Source organism: Muntiacus reevesi, chromosome 2 (genome assembly GCF_963930625.1).
Source record: "Muntiacus reevesi chromosome 2, mMunRee1.1, whole genome shotgun sequence".
Classification (NCBI taxonomy): Eukaryota; Metazoa; Chordata; class Mammalia; order Artiodactyla; family Cervidae; genus Muntiacus; species Muntiacus reevesi.
In genome coordinates, this window is record NC_089250.1 from 264,734,140 (window position 1) to 264,755,340 (window position 21,201).

General features: G+C 50.9%; 2 protein-coding genes and 1 pseudogene across 3 annotated transcripts; 2 read left to right on the top strand and 1 right to left on the bottom strand.

Moving 5' to 3' along the window:
- Positions 1-677: 677 nt before the first annotated feature.
- Positions 678-6,447, bottom strand: LOC136157515 (small ribosomal subunit protein eS17-like; annotated as a pseudogene).
- A 4,065-nt stretch (positions 6,448-10,512) lies between these two features.
- On the top strand, positions 10,513-13,032 carry APOC4 (apolipoprotein C4). Its single transcript, XM_065926287.1, has 3 exons — positions 10,513-10,725; positions 11,874-12,099; positions 12,449-13,032. Exons 1-3 carry the CDS (start codon positions 10,650-10,652, stop codon positions 12,612-12,614), a joined length of 468 nt encoding a protein of 155 aa, XP_065782359.1. The 5' UTR covers positions 10,513-10,649; the 3' UTR covers positions 12,615-13,032.
- A 119-nt stretch (positions 13,033-13,151) lies between these two features.
- APOC2 (apolipoprotein C2) lies at positions 13,152-15,525 on the top strand. Of its 2 annotated transcripts, none has more exons than XM_065926289.1 (4): positions 13,152-13,217; positions 14,461-14,528; positions 14,710-14,869; positions 15,213-15,525. In XM_065926289.1, the coding sequence occupies exons 2-4, from the start codon at positions 14,474-14,476 to the stop codon at positions 15,301-15,303; spliced, it is 306 nt and encodes a 101-aa protein (XP_065782361.1). In that variant the 5' UTR covers positions 13,152-13,217; positions 14,461-14,473; the 3' UTR covers positions 15,304-15,525. The 2 variants fall into 2 exon arrangements, with proteins under 2 accessions (XP_065782361.1, XP_065782360.1); XM_065926288.1 differs by having other exon boundaries at positions 14,453-14,528; positions 15,213-15,523.
- The last annotated feature ends 5,676 nt before the right edge of the window (positions 15,526-21,201 follow it).

Consider the following 21,201-nt stretch of genomic DNA (forward strand, 5'->3'; position numbering starts at 1 on the left):
CTTAGTTCTCCAAGGAGGGGAATAGGGCTCCCCACCACAGGGGACAGGCCAGGACTTGTATCTCCCAGGCTGACCTCTGCCTGCTTCGGCTCCAACACACTCTGCACTCCACTCCGAGTTTTCCCTGAAGTTGCCTTGTTTGCCCTGCCGCCCCCGGTTACTTTTGTGCAAGGAGGCTGACAGGGGGGTGCTATGGGGGTGGAGGCTGACCCCAGCAGGAATCCAGAGGGACAGCCTGCAGTCCGGGAAGGGGAGGGAAAAGATGAGGGACAAAGACGGGGAGGACAGTTAGCCTCTCACTGAACCACTGAATGTTCTTGGCTGCGCCTCAGTTGCCCCCTGTGTAAACAGAAACTCGGAGAGCTGAGGTGAGGATGAGGCAGGCAGACTGCAGTGGTCGTTTGGTTCTCGCGGGATGGGGTGGGGAGCAGGGGGCATTTGGGTGGACATGTGGGGAGCACTGGGGGCTCAGAGAGGAAGCAGATGGGGCCCCCTGACAGGGATTGGCAGCACAGAGCAGGCTGGAGGGCTGTTGCAATCGTGCCACGGCAGTGTCTGTGCCTCGCTTTCACAACTACCCCCCTCTGCCCCAAGGCTGACACGTGGGTGTGGGGGCACGAGGCCAGCCAACCTGGAGTCTGGGGCCAGGGCCACCCTCTCCCAGCTGCCAGGGTTCACTAGCAGTCAAAGACAGCTGGGCGGAAGAGGGGGGACGCCTTGGAAGACAGTCCCGGGGGGACTGATGTGGTGGAAGAGAAGGGGGGTGGTGCTTGGTGTTCTGAGCAGCCAAGAGGGTGCCTAAGGGCAGATGGAGTGTTTACAGGGGCCTTGGAGGCTTTGACAGCGGGGGAACAGAGAGAAGGGAGTTCCTGGTGGATCGCTTGGAGGGGCACATGTCGGGAGTCTTGCAGCTGAGGTTTCGTACCTTTGACAGGTTGAAAAGACCCCTCTCCAGAGAATTCCCTGGTGGACCAGCGGTTAGGACTCATCGCTTTCACTGCCATGGCCCTGGGTGCAATCCACAGTTGGGAACTAAGATCCTGCAACGCATGGCAAAAAAATAAAGACCTCTCTCCAAAAAACATTGGGGGCCATGAAATTAAAATCCCAGAGGAGCATCCAGGGAAGTTTGCGGGAGTCTCCCAGATGCAAAAAGATGGGGGAATAGGAAGGCTAGTCTGAAAGTGACATTGGATATGACAAAGGTGCAGGTGTGTGGCGGCAGACTGTAGGACCCCAGACTCTGGGAGGGAGAGTCATTTTAGCTGAAGAGGCTGGCTAAGAAGGGAGAGGGGATAGTAGAGATGGCCTGGGGACACAGTGTGAATTGACTTAGTGAGTTGGGTTTGTTTGTCTTTTTAATAATTACTTATTTGGTTGTGCTGGGTCTTTTAGTTGCAGCATGTGGGATCTAGTTCCCTGACTAGGCATCGAACCCAAGCCCCCTGCATTAGGAGCGCGGAGTCTTAGCCAGTGGACCACCAGGAAAGGCCTAAGTTAGTGAGTTTTACTGAGAGAACCCACCCCCTGCCCCCGCCCACTCAAGGTTGGGAGAAGGGTATGAAGCAGGAGAGACGCCTGAGGGAAGATGACCACAGAGAGCGGGGGAAGGCTGTCCCCTGGGTTGGGAAGGGACTATAGCAGCTTGAGGTCCCCACCAGCCAGGGAAATTTGCAGGTGCACGTACTGAACAACAAAATGCTTTGGGCCTAAGGCTTCAGCCTGGTGCCCTACTTGATCCCACCACCAGCAAGGAGGAGTGGAAGTGGAGGAGGTGGGTGGGCACCAGGAGGCAGATGGTCAGGTGAGGGCTTAAGGGAAGGGAGACTAACCTGACTCCCAAACCCTACCCCTCCACACCCCCGGCATCAATAAGGCCCTGGGCCAGGACCAGGCCACGTCCTGTCGCCTGTGTGGTCCTCAGTGCCCAGAAAGGAAGCTTCAGAGTGCCCCTCCGGACCCACCCCACAACAAAGCTCGTTCTGTCCCTCTTGGTCCTATTGGTGGCTCTCTTCATGGTTTGGGGCAGTAAAAGTGGAATGGGACACTGAGAATTTGAGACTTGAAAGACTGAAGCTAGCACGGGCCTGGGGCACAGGCTTAGAGGGCCCTTGAGAGCTCTGGGGCCCATTCTGTGCCCTGGTTCTCATATCGCCCACCAAGCGCCCCGGCACCTCCACCCGCCCAGGGCGGGTCTCATGGCTCTCTAAAGGCTGGTCCAGTGGATGGCAATCTGCCCAGGGGAGCACTAGCAACCGATAACGTAGTCACTCTCGCTCCCTCAGGATTGGCTAGTTTGCTTTTACCACGCCTAGAATGGGCGGGGAACCAGTCTAGTGTTGAGAGTAAGGCAATTACCAGCATCGTGATCCCGATCTGGTCGCTCTGGTACCCTCCGCTGCATTCTAACGCCATGACACCCAGAAACGCATTCAAGGATCTCCTTTCCCATCCCTGGAATCTCATCCTAAAGGGCTCCCGTTATGGAAATGTTTGCACCCTTTCTCCTCTTCTGGGCACCGCCAGCCCCAGCCCAGGTGGCCCCAGGCCCTATCAGATTCCTTCCCATCATCAGAGGAGTACCATGGTTTGGTCAAGTCGTGAAGACAACACAGCGAGTCGTTAGCACCGTCGAACACAGAGAAGTTCCTCTGAAGGCCACGTAAGGATCCTTCCCAGGGAAAGGGAGGACTGGGGTGAACGGATTCAGAGACTGGGAAGTGGCAAAGACCCTGTGGTCACACAGTTGGTTCTCAGATCTCAGGGTGCTCAGACTTGGGGGACTGGTTCCCTGATGCCTATCCAACCATACTGTAGAGATGGTCCTGGAGGATGGTGAAAAAACCCAAGTCTAAGGGGCAGGTGGACATAGGTCCACAGGCTGGCAAAGACTCACTATGCCCTGTGTAATCATGAGCTTAAGTGTTCATGGGTTGACTCATCACCATGCAGGTAGTAGATCTTATTACATTTTGAACGGATAACGAAGAGGGATTTGAAAGAGGGCATGGGCTAGAAACCAGAAAAGACTGATACAATCCCCAGTCTCCACATCTCAATATTGATGTCCCTTCCTCCAGGAAGCCCTCCTTGATTCCCAGGTTGGGTCAAGCACCTCCATCCCAGCCCTGTCCACTCTGGGTCATCACTGTCTGGGGATGGGTCTGTCCCACACCCCACTGAACTCTGAGACCTGGGGGCAGGGACAGAGCTTCATCACCACTGTGGACCCAGGCATAGCCAGGCACAGGACTAGGTATGGTACAAAAATTTAATATTTGGTGAAACAAATATGGTAAATTAGGGGGAAAAAAACTAAAGTAATATATCATTTTTACAAAACCCTCCTGAGGCAGATGCTGTCACTGCTCCTATTTTACAAGAGAAAGAAATTGAGGCCCAGAAGGCTAAAGTCACTTGCTAGACATCACAAAGCCCAACGTGCATAGAGATGGGATTTGAACCCAGGTGGGGCTTCTAGGGGCTATGTTCTACTCTGATCTCCTCCCCCAAGTCACCTTGCATATCACATCAGCTGTAATTAAGCACATACACCCGACCCCAGCCTCAATGGCATCACATCCAGCATGTTAAAATGTGCACATGTCCTTATTTTTTTTAATGTATTTATTTTTGGTTGTGCTAGGTCTTTGTTTCTGCGAGCGGGCTTTCTCTAGTTGAAGCAGGGGCTACTCTTTCTTGCGATGTATGGGCTTCTCATTGCGATGGCTTCTCTTGTTGCGGACATGTGCTCTGGGTGTACGGGCTTCAGTAGTTGTGGCGCGTGGGCTTAGCTGCTCTGAGACATGTGGAATCTTCCCAGACCAGGGATCGAACCCGTGTCCCCTTCATTGGCAGGCAGATTCTTAACTACCATATCCTTTATTAGAAGTCCCCCATATCCTTTATTAGATAGAATTCCTACGAGGAGTTGCACTTGTCTTGCCTAGTTGGTATATGTGTATATCCTATAGCTATTTCATAAAAAAATTACTTTTAACTTGGTTTATTTATTTAGCATTTTGGAATCAATCAAATGATTTCCCAAGCACTTTCCTAAATCCCCAGAAATCTCTCACATTAAAGACTCAGAAGACACACACGGAGACTTCCCTAGTGGTCCAGTGGCTGGGACTCTGCACTCCCAATGTAAGACCCGGGTTCAATCTCCAGTCAAGGAACTAGATCCCACATGCCACAACTAAGACCTGGTGCAGCCAAATAAATAAATACATAAATATTTTTTAAAGATGAGTACATAACTGAATCCCTTTGCTGCATACCTGAAACTAACATATTGTAAACAACTATACTTCTATTAAAAAAACAACAACAATTTTTTCTTATACTGAGTAGGAAAAAGGATCGGAGAAGGCAATGACACCCCACTCCAGTACTCTTGCCTGGAAAATCCCATGGACAGAGGAGCCTGGTAGGCTGCAGTCCATGAGGTCGCTAGGAGTCGGACACGACTGAGCAACTTCGCTTTCACTTTTCACTTTCATGCATTGGAGAAGGAAATGAAAACCCACTCCAGTGTTCTTGCCTGGAGAATCCCGGGGATGAAGGAGCCTGGTGGGCTGCCGTCTATGGGGTCACACAGAGTCAGACACGACTGAAGTGACTTAGCAGCAGCAGCAGCAGGAAAAAGAATGAATGAAGCCACTTTGAAAAACAGTTTAGCAATTCCTCAAAAAGTAAAATAGTTATTGTACATCAACTACGCTTCAATTAAAAAAAAAAAGAATCACCTTGGGAAATTTTTTTGGGGGGTCCGATGTTTAATGAAAATATTTCAGCACAGCAGAAAACTTCAAACAGCTCTAAATTCATCCCAACTGTAGGCTGCTGAGTGACCTGCAGTTTGGACAGACTGCCAAAGTCCAAGAGCTTCAGGGTTTTCTTAGCGTCAGGATCCACTTCAGTGATTTCCTAGTCTAGGGCTGAGACCTCAGGCACGTAATTCTCTCTCCCCTCTCCTGCCTTCTGCAGCTGGATAGCGATACCCCTCACTGGGCCTCTCTGAATCCGCTTCATCAGATGTGCAACACGACCTTTGATCTTGTTGCTGAGCTTCCTGCCAGAATCAGAGCTATCTCCTGGCCTACACGCTTGTTGGTGTGGAAGTAAGTTGCTGCCCAGGCTGGTGTAGACTTCTTGGTGATGACCGGGGGCTGCCTTCTTCACGGTTTTGGTGAGATCTCGGCCCACATTGGTGGGTCCTTGGTAAAAGTGGGAGTTTTTTTAAAAAAAAACAAACCCTGTTGTACATTATATGTGGGGGCTTCCCTTGTGGCCCAGTAGAAAAGACTCTGCCAGCAATGCAAGAGATTCAGGTTCAATCCCTGTTTTGAAAAGATCCCCTGGAGAAGGAAATGGCAACCTACTCTTGTCTGGGAAATCCCCTGGACAGAGGAGCCAGCGGGCTACAGGCCATGGGGTTGCAAAGAGTCTGACACAACTGAACATGCACACATTGCGCGCACCTTTTTTTTCCATTTATTTTTATTAGTAGGAGGCTAATTACTTTACAATATTGTAGTGGTTTTGCCATACATTGACATGAATCAGCCATGGATTTACATGTGTTCCCCATCCTGAACCACCCTCCCACCTCCCTCCCCATCCCATCCCTCTGGGTCATCCCAGTGCACCAGCCCCAAGCACTTGTCTCATGCATGCAACCTGGACTGGCGCTCTGTTTCACACTTGATAATATACATGTTTCAAAGCTGTTCTCTCAGATCTGCACGCACTTTATATGAAAGTTATTATGAGAGTAAATCCTAAGAGTTCTCCTCACAAGAGATTTTTTTTTTGCATTTCTTTAATTTTGTATCTATATGAAATGTGGGTGTTTAGTAATCTTTACATGATGTATGTAAGTTAAACTATTATGCTGTACAACTTAAACTTAGTGCTGTATGTCCAGTTTACCTCAATAAAATTGGAAGAGGAAAAATAAAAAGTTAAACAAGGTTACCACATGACCCAGCAATTGCATTCCTAGGTCTCTACCCAAAAGTACTACAAACATGTTCACACAAAAACTTATACACACCTCTTCATAGCACTTTTATTCTTAATCGTCAAAAAAGTGGAAAACAGCCAAAAAATACCTATTAACTGATGAATGAATATTATGAAATAAATCCATATAGTGTATGTATATCTGTATATGTATATCCATACACAGTGGAATATCATTCCATAAAATGGACGAAGCACTGGGAATTCTCTGGTGGTCCAGAGGTTAGGACACTTAAGACCTCACTGCTGAGGGCCAGGGTTTGATCCTTGGTCAGGGAGCTAAAATTCCATAAGCCACACTAAAAAAAGAGAAAAATCCAGGAGAAAATAAAAAAGGAGCAAAGTGCTGACACACGCTACAACATGGATGAGCCATGAAAGAAGCCAACCACAGAAGACCTCGTGTGACAATTCCATTCGTACGAAGTGTCCAGAACTGGGAAATCTCCTAAAAGAGGTCAGTCCTGGGTGTTCATTGGAAGGACTGATGCTGAAGCTGAAACTCCAATACTTTGACCACCTCATGTGAAGAGTTGACTCATTGGAAAAGACCCTGATGCTGGGAGGGATTGGAGGCAGGAGGAGAAGGGGACGACAGAGGATGAGATGGCTGGATGGCATCACCGACTCAATGGACATGAGTTTGAGTAAACTCCGGGAGTTGGTGATGGACAGGGAGGCCTGGCGTGCTGCAGTCCGTGGGGTGACAAAGAGTCAGACATGACTGAGCGAGTGAACTGACTGACTGAAAGAGACAAAGGATGAGATGGTGGGATGGCATCACCAACTCAATGGACATGAGTTTGAACAAACTATGGGAGATGGTGATGGACAGGGAGGCCTGGCGTGCTGCAGTCCGTGGGGTTGCAAAGAGTTGGACATGACTTGGCAACTGAACAACAACAAAGAGACAGAAAGCTGGTCAGTGGTTGCCCTGCCTTGGGGAGAAGGGGATAGGAATGAGGGTTAAGGGGTGTGGGGTTTCCTTTTGGGTAATGAAATGTTCTCTAATTAGATAATTGTGTTTGTTGCAAACTTTGCGAATATACCAAAACTCATTGAATTGCACACTTTATTTATTTATTTTTGGCATCACCACACTGCACACAGGATCTTAGTTCCCTGACCAGGGATCAAACCCGGGTCCCCTGCAGGGAAGCGTGGAGTCTTCACCACTGGACCACCAGGGAAGTCTGAATTGTACACTCTAAAAGGGTGGCTGTTATGGTATGTGAATATCTCAGTTTTTTGTTATGTGTTTTCTTTTTCAAATATCTCAACTTTTATAGTAAAATGAATGAATGGAGATCTACCAGACAAAGGCAGAAAGTAGAGATGGAAGGGATATACCAACCTCTCTCCCACCCCTGACTTCCCCGCCACAACCCAGGGCAGCCAGGGAGGTGAGAGGTTAGGGATGACGGAAGGGAAGTGGAGGATTTCATGAGGCAGGGAGTGGAATCTGGATTGAAGCAGAGACCCTGGAGTCGACAGAGTGCTTGGGAGTCTGGTGGTGGGACTGACGGTCTTGTGGACACAGATGTTCAGGCTCAGAGATGCTCTCTGTCCCCAGACACACATGCTGAGGTCTCAGGGCTCACTGCTCCCATCCCCCACTTCCCCCTTGTGACCTCTCTGCCCCCCACCCCTCACCCACAGTTGTTTTTGAGCCACCCCTGAGGGCCACCCTGAACGACCTTCAGCCTGTTCCTGCCTTGGATGCCAGAGATGGGCAAACATTGCAAGCAGGGAACAGCTCATGCTGACCTTGGAGCCTGGGCAGGGTCAGAGACCTTCCCCTCAGGCCCACCCACCCCTGGCCCTGCTTCCATCTGTCTCTTGCCCTCTGGGATTGGGGTGGGGGAAGTGAAGGCAGAGGTTGTTTCTGGCTTGGTTAGGCAGAGTGAAAGGGCTGGCTTCAAATTTACCACTTGCTGGCTGGGGAGCCCAACCCCCACAGCTTCGGTTTCCTCATCTGTAAAACCGGAATGAAAAAGATGCCCACTTTGCAGCACTGAAATTAATTTAGTGTTAATGAGTTAATGTGCTAAAGCCCTGATGGGTAGCGAGCATCAGGAAATGCAAGCTTAATAATTAGCAGCAAGGGTTGTCAGCAGGGCTTTGCAGTGTGTCTGGTGTTGTTAGGGTAAGTTAAGTAAACGATCTACTTTACTCTCCTGCGTAAGCACATAGTCCATGACTCTGGTTCGTGGATGAAGAAACAGGCCCAGAGACATTAAGCAACAAACACCGGGTCACACAGCAGGAAGGAGGTGGAGCCAGACTCTGAACCCAACACCCCACTGCATCCCGTAACACAGTGCAAGGTGGGTTTTTTCTTTTTCTTTTTTTTTTAATCATGGTAAAACATGTGACATCAAGTTTACCATTTGAACCATTTTTTAGGCATACGATTCAGTGGATTTAAGTAAACACACAATCTTGTGCAACCATGATCACTATCCATTTCCAGAATGTTTTCATCATCCCAGTCAGAAACTACAGGAGATTATATTTCACTTATGATTGTCAGTGGCTGAGATGGTGAAGAATCTGCCTGCAGTGCAGGAGACCAGGGTTCAATCCCTGGGTCGGGAAGATCCCCTGGAGGAGGGAATGGCTACCCACTCCAGTATTCTTGCCTGGGAAAATCTCTGGCAGGCTACAGTCCATGGGGTTGCAAAGAGTTGGACACGACTGAACAACTAACACACATTGTTAGCGAGGAACTCTAGGGAGCATTCATTGAGCACCTACTGTATGCCAGAGCCCACACAAGGCCCACTGGAATGGACAGCGTTCTGGAAGGCCTCCTGATCAGTTTTGTACAGTCACTCAGGTTGTGGCCAAAGTTCAATTGTCAGACTGCATGCGTGCTTAGTCACTCAGTCGTGTCTGACTGCTATCCCTTGGACTGTAGCCCGCCAGGCTCCTCCGTCCATGGGATTCTCTAGGCAAGAACACTGGAGTGGGTTGCCATTTCCTCCTCCAGGGATTGTTGGAATCTCCACATAAAAACACAGGATGCCTGGTTAGATTTGGATTTCAGATACACAACCAATAAATTTTAGTATACTTCCCAAATACTGCGTGGGACATATTTATACGAAAAAAAAGATTCATTATTTCCCTGAAATTCAAATGTCACTGGACGTCCTGTATTTTATCTGACACCCTTAGACCAAAGAATCCAGCCTGTGGTTTCTTGGCTACATTGTGCATCCTGGCTCACAACTCAGTCCTCTGGGAGAAAAAGGCTCATTTTCTTTCTGTCTGGTGTTTGACCGAAGCCTAATGTTGACAACCTCCCACTAAGCTCTCCCTCACAGGGCCTCACTTGGCTTTCATGCAGACCCTGGGAGGCAGACACTTACTGCTATCCCCATTTTACAGATGGAAATGTCAGGCAAGTGTATGCTCCTCGGTTCTATCTCATCACAACAAAGATTTGGAGTGACGGACATTAAAATCCTTGGCGCGTCACAGCTCTCGGGTCTTAGACAGACCGTGTTATAGCTCTCAGGTCTCGAACAGACCATGTTATAGCTCTTAGACAAATCAGTGCTACAGCTCCATGTTACAGCTCTACTTTATTTAAAAAATAGCAGGAGAATCCATCCTCAAGGCGTGAGGGCATGCCAATCCAAAGACAAGAAGAGAAGAGAGTGGGGGAGCACATCAGCATGTGGGAGAGAGAAATAGAGAGAGCCCTTTTGCTCCTCTTTTTATATGTCTTTTTCCTCCCCCTGGGCCTGCCCTATGTAAACTGGGCAAGCCAGGAGTGCTGTTTGCTGTACCTGAGGTCCTCACTCTGGTCCTCGGACCTTCCCTTGACCTTCCTTTGTTCTATTTTCGCAGGCTTTTCCCTTCCTTGTCTTTTAGCCACCACCATTTTGGACTCCTGTTTCCTATTCTAACTATCTAACAAAAACATTGAGCCCAGAGAAAGGAATATATTCACCCTGGTCAAGCGGTGAAGGTGTGTCTGGCCCTGTAGCCCAGTGGCCAAGGGCTCTCAGAGACAAAAGAAAAAATAGGCAACTCTGATCTGTGAGCACCTATGTTGCCAGCTTCCACACTAAGAATTTCCCTTAGGATGCCTCTGGGGATTCAGTGGTTAAGACTCCGAACTTCCAATGCAGAGGGTGTGGGCTGGATCCCTGATCCGGGAACTAAGATCCCATATGCCACAGCGTGCGACCAAATAAAATAAAAATGTTAATTTTACAAACTTAAAAATATCTAATTTCCCTTGTTATCACATCATTTAATTTACATCCTAAAGTATGGATTGTGGGCCCATTTTACGGAGGGGGAAACTGAGGCCCAAAAGAGGGGTGGAAGAGGTCACAAGAGGTGGAGCCAGGATTTGAACCCAGTTCAGCACAGGAGGGGCAAAGAAACTTCTGTCTTCCCCTGGCAGGTTAGGGTGGTGGGAGGGCAGGAAAGAGGCCAACAGGGGCGCACATGGCCTCTGACCGTCATCGTCACCTGGGGCCCTCTCTCTGAAGTCCCTGCCAAGGGGCGTGGGGAGGTGGCCAGGGGAGGGCTCTGCTCAGGGCAGCCTGCCCCTCCCCCAGCCTGGAGAGCTGAGCACAGAGGGACAGAGGCCCCCAGAAATGTCGTTCTCTGGACGCAGGCCCCAGGCCCTGGCCTCCCTCTGCTTCTGCGTTCTGGCCCTGGCCTGTGTTGTGGGTGAGGAAGAGCCGGGGGTGGGGTGTGGGGACCCCACAGCAGCTGGGGTGTGAGTGTGAGCGACTGCGAGGCGTGCAGATCTGTGTGCAGTCTGTGTCGGGGGTGGCCGTGTTTGAGAAGTGTGTGCACGGGGTTGGTACAGATGACACTGATCACGAATTTTGCACTTGTGTCTGTGTCAGCAAAAGAGTATGCAGGAGAGGTAAACGTGTGTGTGTGAACATTTGTATGCTTGTGGGCCGTGTGTGTCTTTAGTGGGTATTTATGCAAAAGATTTGAGGGTTACCGGGTAGGAGAGTGTCTGTGTGTACCGCTGTGTCTGTCTGGGTTCTGCACGTGCAGTTCTTAAGTTTTGTGGTTTTGGCTGTGCCACGAGGTATGTGGGATCTTAGTTCCCTGACCAGGGATGGAACCCGTGCCCCCTGTATTGGAAGTGCAGAGTCTTAACCACTGGACTAAGCAATGAAGTCCCTCCGCACATGCATTTAAAATATCACTATGTACACAGTGCCTCCAATGTGCCGGAAACTGGTTCTCCGTGTTAACCCTGAACTCTCACAATAACCCCATAAGCTAGGTCCTGTCCTGAGCCCATTCTACAGAAGGGGAAACTGAGTCTTGAAGAGGTTAAGTCGTTGGCCAAGGGCACTCCACTGACCACATGGGTGTTTCCGTATGTGCCTGTAAACATGTACCCGGGTGATGGCTGGTCTCTGTAGGTGAGGCTTTGCCCAGGAGCGGGGGTGCCGGACAGACAGGTGTTCCTGGTGGAACTCCTGGCCCACCAGCCTGACACACGGTTTTGCCAACCTCTGTCCATGGGGACATCCCCCACTGCCCACGGAGGTCGTTCAGACTGTGTGGGTGGGGTCACAGGAGAACAGAGGAGGCAGCAAGATCAGCTAGCGAGGAAGGCATAGCGGGGCAAGGGTTACAGGCTGCACGACAGGCAGATGCAGGGCTGATGGGGGTCCCGGGCACAGCGGGTGAAAGGAGATGACCTGTGGCTGAAGGGGGCCGAGGGGTCAGAGGAACATAGAAGGCGGTGAGCGGACACCAGGAGTGACAGTGACCGGGAGCATGGAGGGAAAGCGAGAGGGACGGGCTCAGGGGCCCGGTCATCCACGTTGTCCTCTGGTTGCACCTAGCATGCCAGCAAGAAAAGCCTGAGGGGACCCTGAGCCCCCCGCCAGGGCCGGCCAGTACTTCCCAGAGCCAGGTTCCAGGCAAAGTGAAGGAGCAAGAAGGGCCGAAGAGGACCCTGAGCCCCCCACCAGAGCCAGCCAGGAGTTCCTGGAGCCTGGTTCCAGGCAAGGTGAAGGAGTGGGTGGAGCCGCTGGTGAACAGGACCAGAGAGAAGTGGAAGTGGTTCTGGTGAGTGTGTGCAGAAGGGGCCTGGGGGCCGGGTTCTCGGGGGGTGGGGGGGGGGCGCTGGGCTAGGGGGCCTGAATCCTGGGTCTGACTGAGGAGGGGCTGGGGGCTGGACTCCAGGGGGTCTGGGGGAGGAGGGACTGTGCCCAAACTCCAGGAATCCCAGGAGCAGGAATCCCAGGAGAGGAATCCCAGGAGCCCTGGGTGGGGCAGGGCTGTGACGCTAGGTCTGAGAAGGGTGGAGGGTAAGTGTTGAGAGCGGGGGCTCCTGGGTCAAAGGGAGGAATGGGTGAACACAGCATAAATCTTGGGGGCTATCTGCGGTCTCCACTGTGAATCCCCTCCCTTCCAGGGGCCCCACGGCCTTCCGGGGCTTCATGGAGACCTACTACGATGACCACCTGAAGGACCTGGGCTCTCGCGCCCAGGCCTGGCTCCAAAGTTCCAAGGATAGCCTCCTGAACAAGGCCCACAGTCTGTGTCCCCAGCTGCTCTGCAGGCCCAGCGACCAAAATTAAAGCGTCACACCCTCTGCAATAAACAAGTTCTGTGTGTGTCCCTGTCCTAGTCCCTCCTGGCCTCGCCAGAGATAACCCCCCCATCCCCCTCCAGAGGTTAAGGGGTGGAGGAAGTGACACGTGGCAAGGGAGCAACAGGAGGTGGGGGTGGGGAGGGGAAGGACTGGGAGGCCCGGAGGGATGACCCCACCCCGCCCCCAGTGCTAGACCCACCACTGCCAGCTTGTGGGGGGCAGAGGACTCCAGGCTTCTCGGTTTGGGGTGGAGGGTGAAGGCTGGAGAGCAGTTAGCAAGCCCCCCACCCCTGCCAGCCACCCCTCCTTCAGAGCTCTACCTTCTCCTCCCACGCGTTGGAGACCCCAGACCTGATGCCTGGTGGGCACCCAGAACCCCTGACCCCTCCACAGCCCCCCATTCAACCTGTCTCCCTCTCTGTCCCCACGCCACCTCCCCCCAACTCTCCCCCTCCCACCCCTGCAGTCCTGTTGGCCAGGACTTTGGCCGAGGTGTCGAGGTGGGGGTGGGGGTGGAGGGGTGGATCTCAAGAGCTATAAAGCCTTTCTCTGCCCATTTGGAATTGCTGAGGACAGCCGCCAGAGTCTGGTAAGAGAGGGGACAGAAACTGGGGGGCAGGGGACAGCAGGAATGGGCCAAGATTGTTAAATCAGAAACTGCAAAAGTCAAGATATTAGATTCCAGGGAACTTGCTGGTTGTCCACTGGTTAAGACTCCGAGCACCCAATGCAGGGGGCATGAGTTCGATCCCTGGTTGGGGAACAAAGATCCCGCATGCTACTTGGCTCAGCCTTAAAAAAAAAAAAACAAAAAAATTTGTTCCAGTTTTAGAACCATGGAATTTAGGGAATTCTCTGGTGGTCCAGTGGTTAGGACTGGGCACCTTCATAGCTGGGGGCCTGGGTTCTGTGCTGGGTGTGAGAACTTAAATCTCGCAAGCCGAGCATGTGGCATGACTGGGGTTAAAAAAAAAGAAGAAGAGTCATGGAATTTAAAAACTGAAGAATGTCTGTGTGTGCTGATCCTCCTGTTGTCAGATGTCAACCTCCACGTCGCAGTCTTCGAAACGTGGAGGGTGATGTGATGGGTGGAGGGTGATGTGATGGACCGAGCCCTGTGTCCCCGAGAGTGACTCCCTCCCAGGGCTGGGATCAAGATGACTTTGGAATGTGGGTAGAGCAGGGCCCAGAGCAGAGGAAACTCACTCATCCAAGTGGTGGTTCTTAACCCAGACTGTGGCACGTGGCCCTGTACTGACTGGGTCTTAACATAAATGCCACCCCACTGCTGCGGATTTCTGGGGCTACACAGCACACCCTCTACATTCCAGAGCACTTATCAGAGGGAGATAGGCACTATACTTCACTCATTTGATGTTTGCTGCTTGCATTTCTCTCTCATGTTGGCTTTCTGAGGGCAAGGGCCACTGTGTTCATGGCCAGGCCCAGAACTGTGCCTGGCACATAGGTGAAGAAACACTTCTTGAATGAATGAGTGTTAGAATTAAGATGTTGCAGGGAATTCTCTGGCTGTTCAGTGGTTAGGACTTGGCGCTTTCACTGCTGGGCCTGGGTTCAGTCCCTAGTCGGGGAATTAAGACCCCACAAGCCATGTAGCGCAATGGAAAAAAAAACCCAAAGAATTAAGATGTTACAATCAGCAAGCAGGAGTAGCATCACAGAATATTAGGAAGTGAGGCTCAAGTCATTAGGAACTTGACTCAGGCAGGGAGGAAGGGGAGAGGGGGTCCTAGGCCGGTATCCCTGAGGCCCGGAGACCCCAGGACCAGATGCCTCCCATGGCCCTGCCCCTACCCGCCTCAGTGTTCCAGGTCTCCTGACGCCATGGGCACGAGATACTTCCTCGTCGGGTTTCTCATCCTCCTGGTGTTGGGGTTCGGTGAGTGGGGTTGAGTGGGGTCGGAAGGGGAGGTGGGGATGCCAGGAGGGGGAGGAGCCCCGAGCATCCTCCCGGTCCCGTTCTTGTCTCGCCCTGCCCCCTGCCCATCCCTCTGCTTCCCCCTTTTATTCTCCTCCTGCAGCAGGCCCCTCAGCTCTCCTAACGTACTCTTCTCCTGCAGAGACCCAAGGGGCCCATGTTCCCCAGCAAGATGAGGCCTCCAGCCCTGCCCTGCTCACCCAGGTGCAGGAGTCCCTCTTAGGTTACTGGGATACAGCCAAGGCAGCCGCCCAGAAGCTGTACAAGAAGACATACCTGCCCACCGTGGATGAGAAAATCAGGTATCACCCGCCTCCCACCCACACCCCCGGAGCCCAGAGTCCCAGACCCCAGCCCCTTCTCCCTCACACTCAGGAGTCCAGGTTCAAACCTGCAATCTCTCAAGGCCCAGGTATCTCAGCTCCTAATACCTAGCTCTGGGATTCTGGGATCCCATCCCTGTCCTACTTAGGGATCCACGGCTTTGGGTTCTAGTCACCTTTTCCAACAGGACCCGTGATTCTGGGCCCCTAGCCTCTCCTCCCCCAGACCCAGGGGTCCAGACCCCCAGCCACCCATCCCTCAGACCCAGGAGTCCAGACCCCCAGCCCCTCCTCCCTCAGACCTTCTGTCCTTTCTCCCCAGGGACATATATAGCAAAAGCACGGCTGCTGTGACCACCTATGCAGGGATTATCACTGACCAGGTCTATTCTATGCTGTCAGGAGAAGATTGACAGCTGGGCCCCCAATCACGGGGGAGTCCAGGCTCCAGCAGCCCCCTGGGTCCCCTGATCTACACCCCTCCCCACTTCCTTGCAACTCTCAGCATCCTGTTCCCAATTCTAGCCTGACTTATCAATAATAATAATAAAGCCAAGTTTATTCTTTTTGATATCGTCACTTTTCTGAGACCTCAGGGTCCACGATGGAGGAGCTGATGCCTGCCAGTCAACACTTATTGATCACCTATTCTATGTATATCTCCCTAACCTGGTCAGTGAGAATAAAGAGGTGAATAATAATAATGAATAATCATAACAACAATAATTAGAGACTGACCTGCACCGAGGTCTGGCTTTCTCATCCATTTTTTTTGGTCATGCCATGTGGCACGTGGAATCTAGTTCCCTGGCCAGGGATCGAACCTGTGACACCTGCTGCGGAAGCACAGAGCCTGAACCAGTGGACCAACAGGGAAGTCCTATATTTCTCATTTGTAACATGATAAATGAATCAGTTCAGTTCAGTCACTCAGTCACATCTGACTCTGCGACCCCATGGACTGCAGCACACCAGGCCTCCCTGTCCACTGCCAACCCCTGGAGTTTACTCAAATTCACATCCATTGAGTCGGTGATGCCATCCAACCATCTCATCCTCTGTCATCTCCTTCTCCTCCTGCCTTCAATCTTTCCCAGCATCACGTAAATGAATACAGCTTACTTACAGTGGCCTCTGACTGTGTCTGGGGCCTGGACTGACACTTTTAAAAAATTTATTTTGTTTTAAGTGAAGGATAATCACTTTGCAATATTGTGTTGGTTTCTGCCATTCATCAACATGAATCACTGGGCTGACACTTTACATATGCCATCGCAGAGAGGTGTTCAATGGCGCTGTGGCAGAGGGGAGAGTGGTGCCCACGAGTCATTGCTGAGTGTGGGAAGGCAGTGCCCAAGGTTGGCTGGGACCCAAGAGGGCAGATCTGTAAAAGCTGTGTTTTGTGCTAGTTCCTATACATTTGCCCCACCCCCGGTCATGTATTTATTGAGACATAACCAGGTGCTGGAGACACAGCAGGGAAAAAGACAGTCCTGCCTTCATCAGTTCAGTTTAGTCGTTCAGTCGTGTTCAACTCTTTGCAACCCCAAGATCTGAAGCATGCCAGGCTTACCTGTCCATCATCAACTCCCAGAGCTTGCTCAAATTCATATCCAATTTGGTGATGCCATTCAACCATCTCATCCTCTGTCGTCCCCTTCTTCTCCTGCCTTCAATCTTTCCCAGTATTAGGAACTTTTCCAATGAGTCAATTCTTTGCATCAGATGGCCAAAATATTGGAGTTTCAGCTTCAGCATCAGTCCTTCCAATGAATATTCAGGACTGATTTCCTTTAGGATTGACTGGTTTGATCTTCTTGCCTTCACATGGCCCCTCAAAAAGGTACTGATTGGGTCTTGACCCAGCTTCATATGGGTTTACTGATTACAGCTTGGCAGTATGCTTTTTTAGCTCTTCTTACTAGCAATAGTAATAATGTTTCCTGAGCTCCTATTCAGGACCAGAAGCTCTGTTCCATCCTGAGCCACAAATAGAGAGGCTGAGGGGGTGGGGTGGGAGGCAGAGAGGACCCATGGAGAAGATAACTTCAGACAGCAATGCAGGTGATGAAGAAAAGGTGAAGAAGTGAGGAAAGGGTTCAAGAGCTAGGTGCAGCCACCTTGGATAGGGGTCACAGGGAGCGTACTCTAAAGGACACAGCTGGGCTGGTCACAGGGTATGTGGAGTCACAACGAAGTGTGGTAAGGACAATTGCTGATGGAAAGTAGGGGGAGGGGAGGGGAGAATTCACTTGGCTCCCAGGTCTAAGAGGATGGAAGAGGGTATCTGGGCAGTGGGGAATTACCAGCCAAAAGCACAGGGGGTGAATTAAGAGCAGAGGGCCTGCAGTCTGAGAAAGGATAGTGCTGGGGCCCATGGGTGGAGGGGGTGAAGGGCCTGGACTCCTGCATCTGGAAGGAGTAGAGAGTGGGTCCTGTGCCCCCAAGTCCCATGGGTCGGGCTACTGGCCTCTGAGGATGCAGGGCCTGTAGTCTGCTAACAGACTTGACATTAACTTCTGGCCAGCCTTTTCAGCTCTCTTGGGGCAGTTTTCCCAGTCCTGGGGCTGGGCAGCTGTGAGTCCAGCAGAAAACAGGGACCCAGGGGTTGTGGGAAATGCCCCCAAAGTCCCCAGGGCCTGGGAAGAACTGAAGCTGCCAAGCCCAATGGGTGATGGGGCAGGGGGGGACCCTGGATGAACAATCCCTGCTCTGTCCACTTGTTTCCCACAGACTCAAGCCAAACCAAACCACTGCCCAGGCTAGTTCTGCTTCCAACCAATCCTGGAGTACTTCCCAGACTCCTCCTTCCTTTCTCAGGCACCCACCCCCCCCAGCCCATTCCCTTCAGGACCCCAGGAGTCGAGGCCCCTAAACTCCTCCTCTCCCAGGATTCAGGACCCTCAAACCATTCTCCTTGGGGACCCAGAAGTTCAGGTCCCCAGCCCCCTTAGAAGCTGAAATCTTAGCCTCTGGTTGGTATCGGGCGTCCCCTAGTGGAGCACAGAATGGGTCTGATCGGTGATTCATTTAACAGGAATGGAAGTATTTACTTGGTCATTCAGTGGACATGGGGGAGGGCTTTACAAGGACCCCATCTGAGTCACAGTGTGGCTCAGAGCCCCTGGTGTTGCAACAGATCAGGACTCTGCAGTATATGAGGATGTTGGGGCGTCTAGTGCTGAAAGCAGAGATGGGGTAACAGTGAAACTGGAGAAGATGAAGCTTCAAGGCCCCTCACTTGCCTGGGCTTTCTTTGGTCCTCTATTTAAATTTGTACACATGATTTTGCACTTTTAAAAAAAGAAGTTCACAGGTACTTCCCTGGTGGTCCAGTGGTTAAGCATTTGTCTTCCAACGGAGGGGACATGCGTTCAATTGCTGGTGGGGGAACTAAGATCCCACATGCCTCAGGGCAACTAAGCCCATGCGCCACAAACTAGAGAGAAGCCCGTGCCACAGTGAGGATCCCATAATTTTAAGACTCATAATTTTTTTAAAAAGCCCACAAAATCTCCATCTACCCATCTTCTGGGAGATTTCATCAGTATACTCATTCCATCTCTAGACTTGAAGACTAGGCCTCCGGTTTCACAGAATCATTACTATCATTAGTATCTGTACTAGAAGGGGACAAGAAAAGAAGTTTTCTAAGGCTTCTCCTTCTCCTTGTGTCGGTTCACAGAGGTAAATCATTCACCTTCTGCACTCAAGAGTTTCATCCTTTCACTCAGCAGTCATGCCCTGGGACAGAGCTGGAAACACATGACCATGCGGTGACCATGATTAAGACACACCCATCTCGGTCAGTGAGGACACAAAGTGGGCAGGCACGGGGTGGGGAGTCCAGGGATCCAGGAGGTCTGGGAGGCCGTGCCCTGCCCAGTCTGGGAGCTCAGGAGGGTTTCCTGGAGGACGGATAATACTTTAGAGCTGAGGCCTCGAGGAAAGTGGAGCATGTAGTTAGTAAAATGTTAAATAAATATTTAAAATATCTCAATGCAAAGCCTGCTCTCCTTTCCAGACCATATGTAAAGTTCATAACCACAGTGCTTGATACTGATCACTTACTAAGGCCCACACTAAGTGAGGACGGGGGCCAGGTGCTTTACATTCTTTTACAGAGGGAAAAAATGAAGCCCAAAGAGATAGGTCACTTGTCCACGATCATTTAGCCGCTCTGCAGCACAGCCAGGGTTTGAACCCAGGTCAGACTTCCACCCAATTCACTGGTGAAGATTTCACAACTGCTAAGTCTTCTGCCCTCTCTGGGCCTCTATTACTCCTTCCTTGGGCCAAGGGTCTCTCAACACGTATCCGGAACTGTAGCAAGTTATTGAAAAAGCATGGAGTTCTTTGAGCCCTTGACGCGGAGTCCATAGCGGCAGGCTTCGCTGGAATGCAAAGACCACGAGGGCTGCGTGCCTGCGCATTATTAAACTAAGGCAGCCCCAAGGCTTAGGGAGGGACCGAGAGGGTTCAGTTAGGAAGTGTGGTGGCTTGAGGATGCTGAAATAGTAACTAAACACAAAGGGCTATAACCTAGGGAGACTTGTCAGAGGAAAAGAAGAGAAGTCAGAAAGCGAGGCCACCGACCAAAGGTCCTGTCCTCCGAGTCTTGGGTTCGGAGGGCAGGACAGTTCCTTTAACGCAGGAGAGGTGTGGTTCAAGCGGAGAGGTTCTATGCGTTTACGGTGGCCGGGAAAGCTCATGAAAGTTGAAACGAAGAGGATTTAAAGAATCCGCGGGGGGAAGCAGACGGAATGACCCAGGAGGCTCACACAACTGAAAGGGGCGGGGTTGCGCGAGAGGGGCAGATAGAAGGGAGGCTGTGGCAAGCGTACCTGTTCGCCAAGAAAGTCCTGGGAGCTCGGGGCACGCAAGGTGCCTACTGTTTGCTGTTGTTTGGGCTATTTCAAATCCTTAAAGATGATGCTGTGAAAGTGCTGCACTCAATATGTCAGCAAATTTGGAAAACAGTAGTGGCCACAGGACTGGAAAAGGTCCGTTTTCATTCCAATCCCAAAGAAAGGCAATGCCAAAGAATGCTCAAATTACCGCACAATTGCACTCATCTCACTCGCTAGTAAAGTAATGTTCAAAATTCTCCAAGCCAGGCTTCAGCAATATGTGAACCGTGAACTTCCAGATGTTCAAGCTGGTTTTAGAAAAGGCAGAGGAACCAGAGATCAAATTGCCAACATCTGCTGGATCATTGAAAAAGGAAGAGAGTTCCAAAAAAACATCTATTTCTGCTTTATTGACTACACCAAAGCCTTTGACTGTGTGGATCACAATAAACTGTGGAAAGTTCTGAAAAAGATGGGAATACCAGACCACCTGACCTGCCTCTTGAGAAACCTGTATGCAGGTCAGGAAGCAACAGTTAGAAATGGACATGGAACAGCAGACTGGTTTCAAATAGGAAAACGAGTATGTCAAGGCTGTATATTGTCACCCTGCTTATTTAACTTATATGCAGAGTACATCATGAGAAACGCTGGGCTGGATGACACACAAGCTGGAATCAAGATTGCAGGGAGAAATATCAATAACCTCAGATATGCAGATGACACCACCCTTATGGCAGAAAGTGAAGAAGTACTAAAGAGCCTCTTGATGAAAGTGAAAGAGGAGAGTGAAAAAGTTGGCTTAAAGCTCAACATTCAGAAAACTAAGATCTTGGCATCCGGTCCCATCACTTCATGGCAAATAGATCGGGAAACAGTGAGAGACTTTTTTGGGGGGAGGGCCTCCAAAATCACTGCAGATGGTGGTTGCAGCCATGAAATTAAAAGACGCTTACTCCTTGGAAGGAAAGTTATGACCAACCTAGACAGCATATTAAAAAGCAGAGACATTACTTTGCCAACAAAGGTCCGTCTAGTCAAGGCTCTGGTTTTTCCAGTAGTCATATATGGTTGTGAGAGTTGGACTATAAAGAAAGCTGAGGGCTGAAGAATTGATGCTTTTGAATTGTGGTGTTGGAGAAGGCTCTTGAGAGTCCCTTGGGCTGCAAGGAGATCCAACCAGTCCATCCTAAAGGCGATCAGTCCTGGGTGTTCATTGGAAGGACTGATGTTGAAGCTGGAACTCCAATACTTTGACCACCTGATGCGAAGAGCTGACTCATTAGAGAACACCCTGATGCTGGGAAAGATTGAGGGCAGTAGGAGAAGGGGACGACAGAGGACGAGATGGTTGGATGGCATCACTGACTCGATGGACACGAGTTTGGGTAGGCTCTGGGAGTTGGTGTTGGACAGGGAGGCCTGGCGTGCTGCGGTTCATGGGGTCGCAAAGAGTCGGTC

Excerpts from the sequence above, each read along its gene's own strand:
- APOC4 (XM_065926287.1), top strand. The coding sequence starts at position 10,650 with ATGTCGTTCTCTGGACGCAGGCCCCAGGCCCTGGCCTCCCTCTGCTTC. Across the intron at positions 10,726-11,873 it reads GGCCCTGGCCTGTGTTGTGG|CATGCCAGCAAGAAAAGCCT; the intron begins GTGAGGAAGAGC and ends GGTTGCACCTAG. Across the intron at positions 12,100-12,448 it reads GAGAAGTGGAAGTGGTTCTG|GGGCCCCACGGCCTTCCGGG; the intron begins GTGAGTGTGTGC and ends CCTCCCTTCCAG.
- APOC2 (XM_065926289.1), top strand. The coding sequence starts at position 14,474 with ATGGGCACGAGATACTTCCTCGTCGGGTTTCTCATCCTCCTGGTGTTG. Across the intron at positions 14,529-14,709 it reads CCTCCTGGTGTTGGGGTTCG|AGACCCAAGGGGCCCATGTT; the intron begins GTGAGTGGGGTT and ends CTTCTCCTGCAG. Across the intron at positions 14,870-15,212 it reads ACCGTGGATGAGAAAATCAG|GGACATATATAGCAAAAGCA; the intron begins GTATCACCCGCC and ends CTTTCTCCCCAG.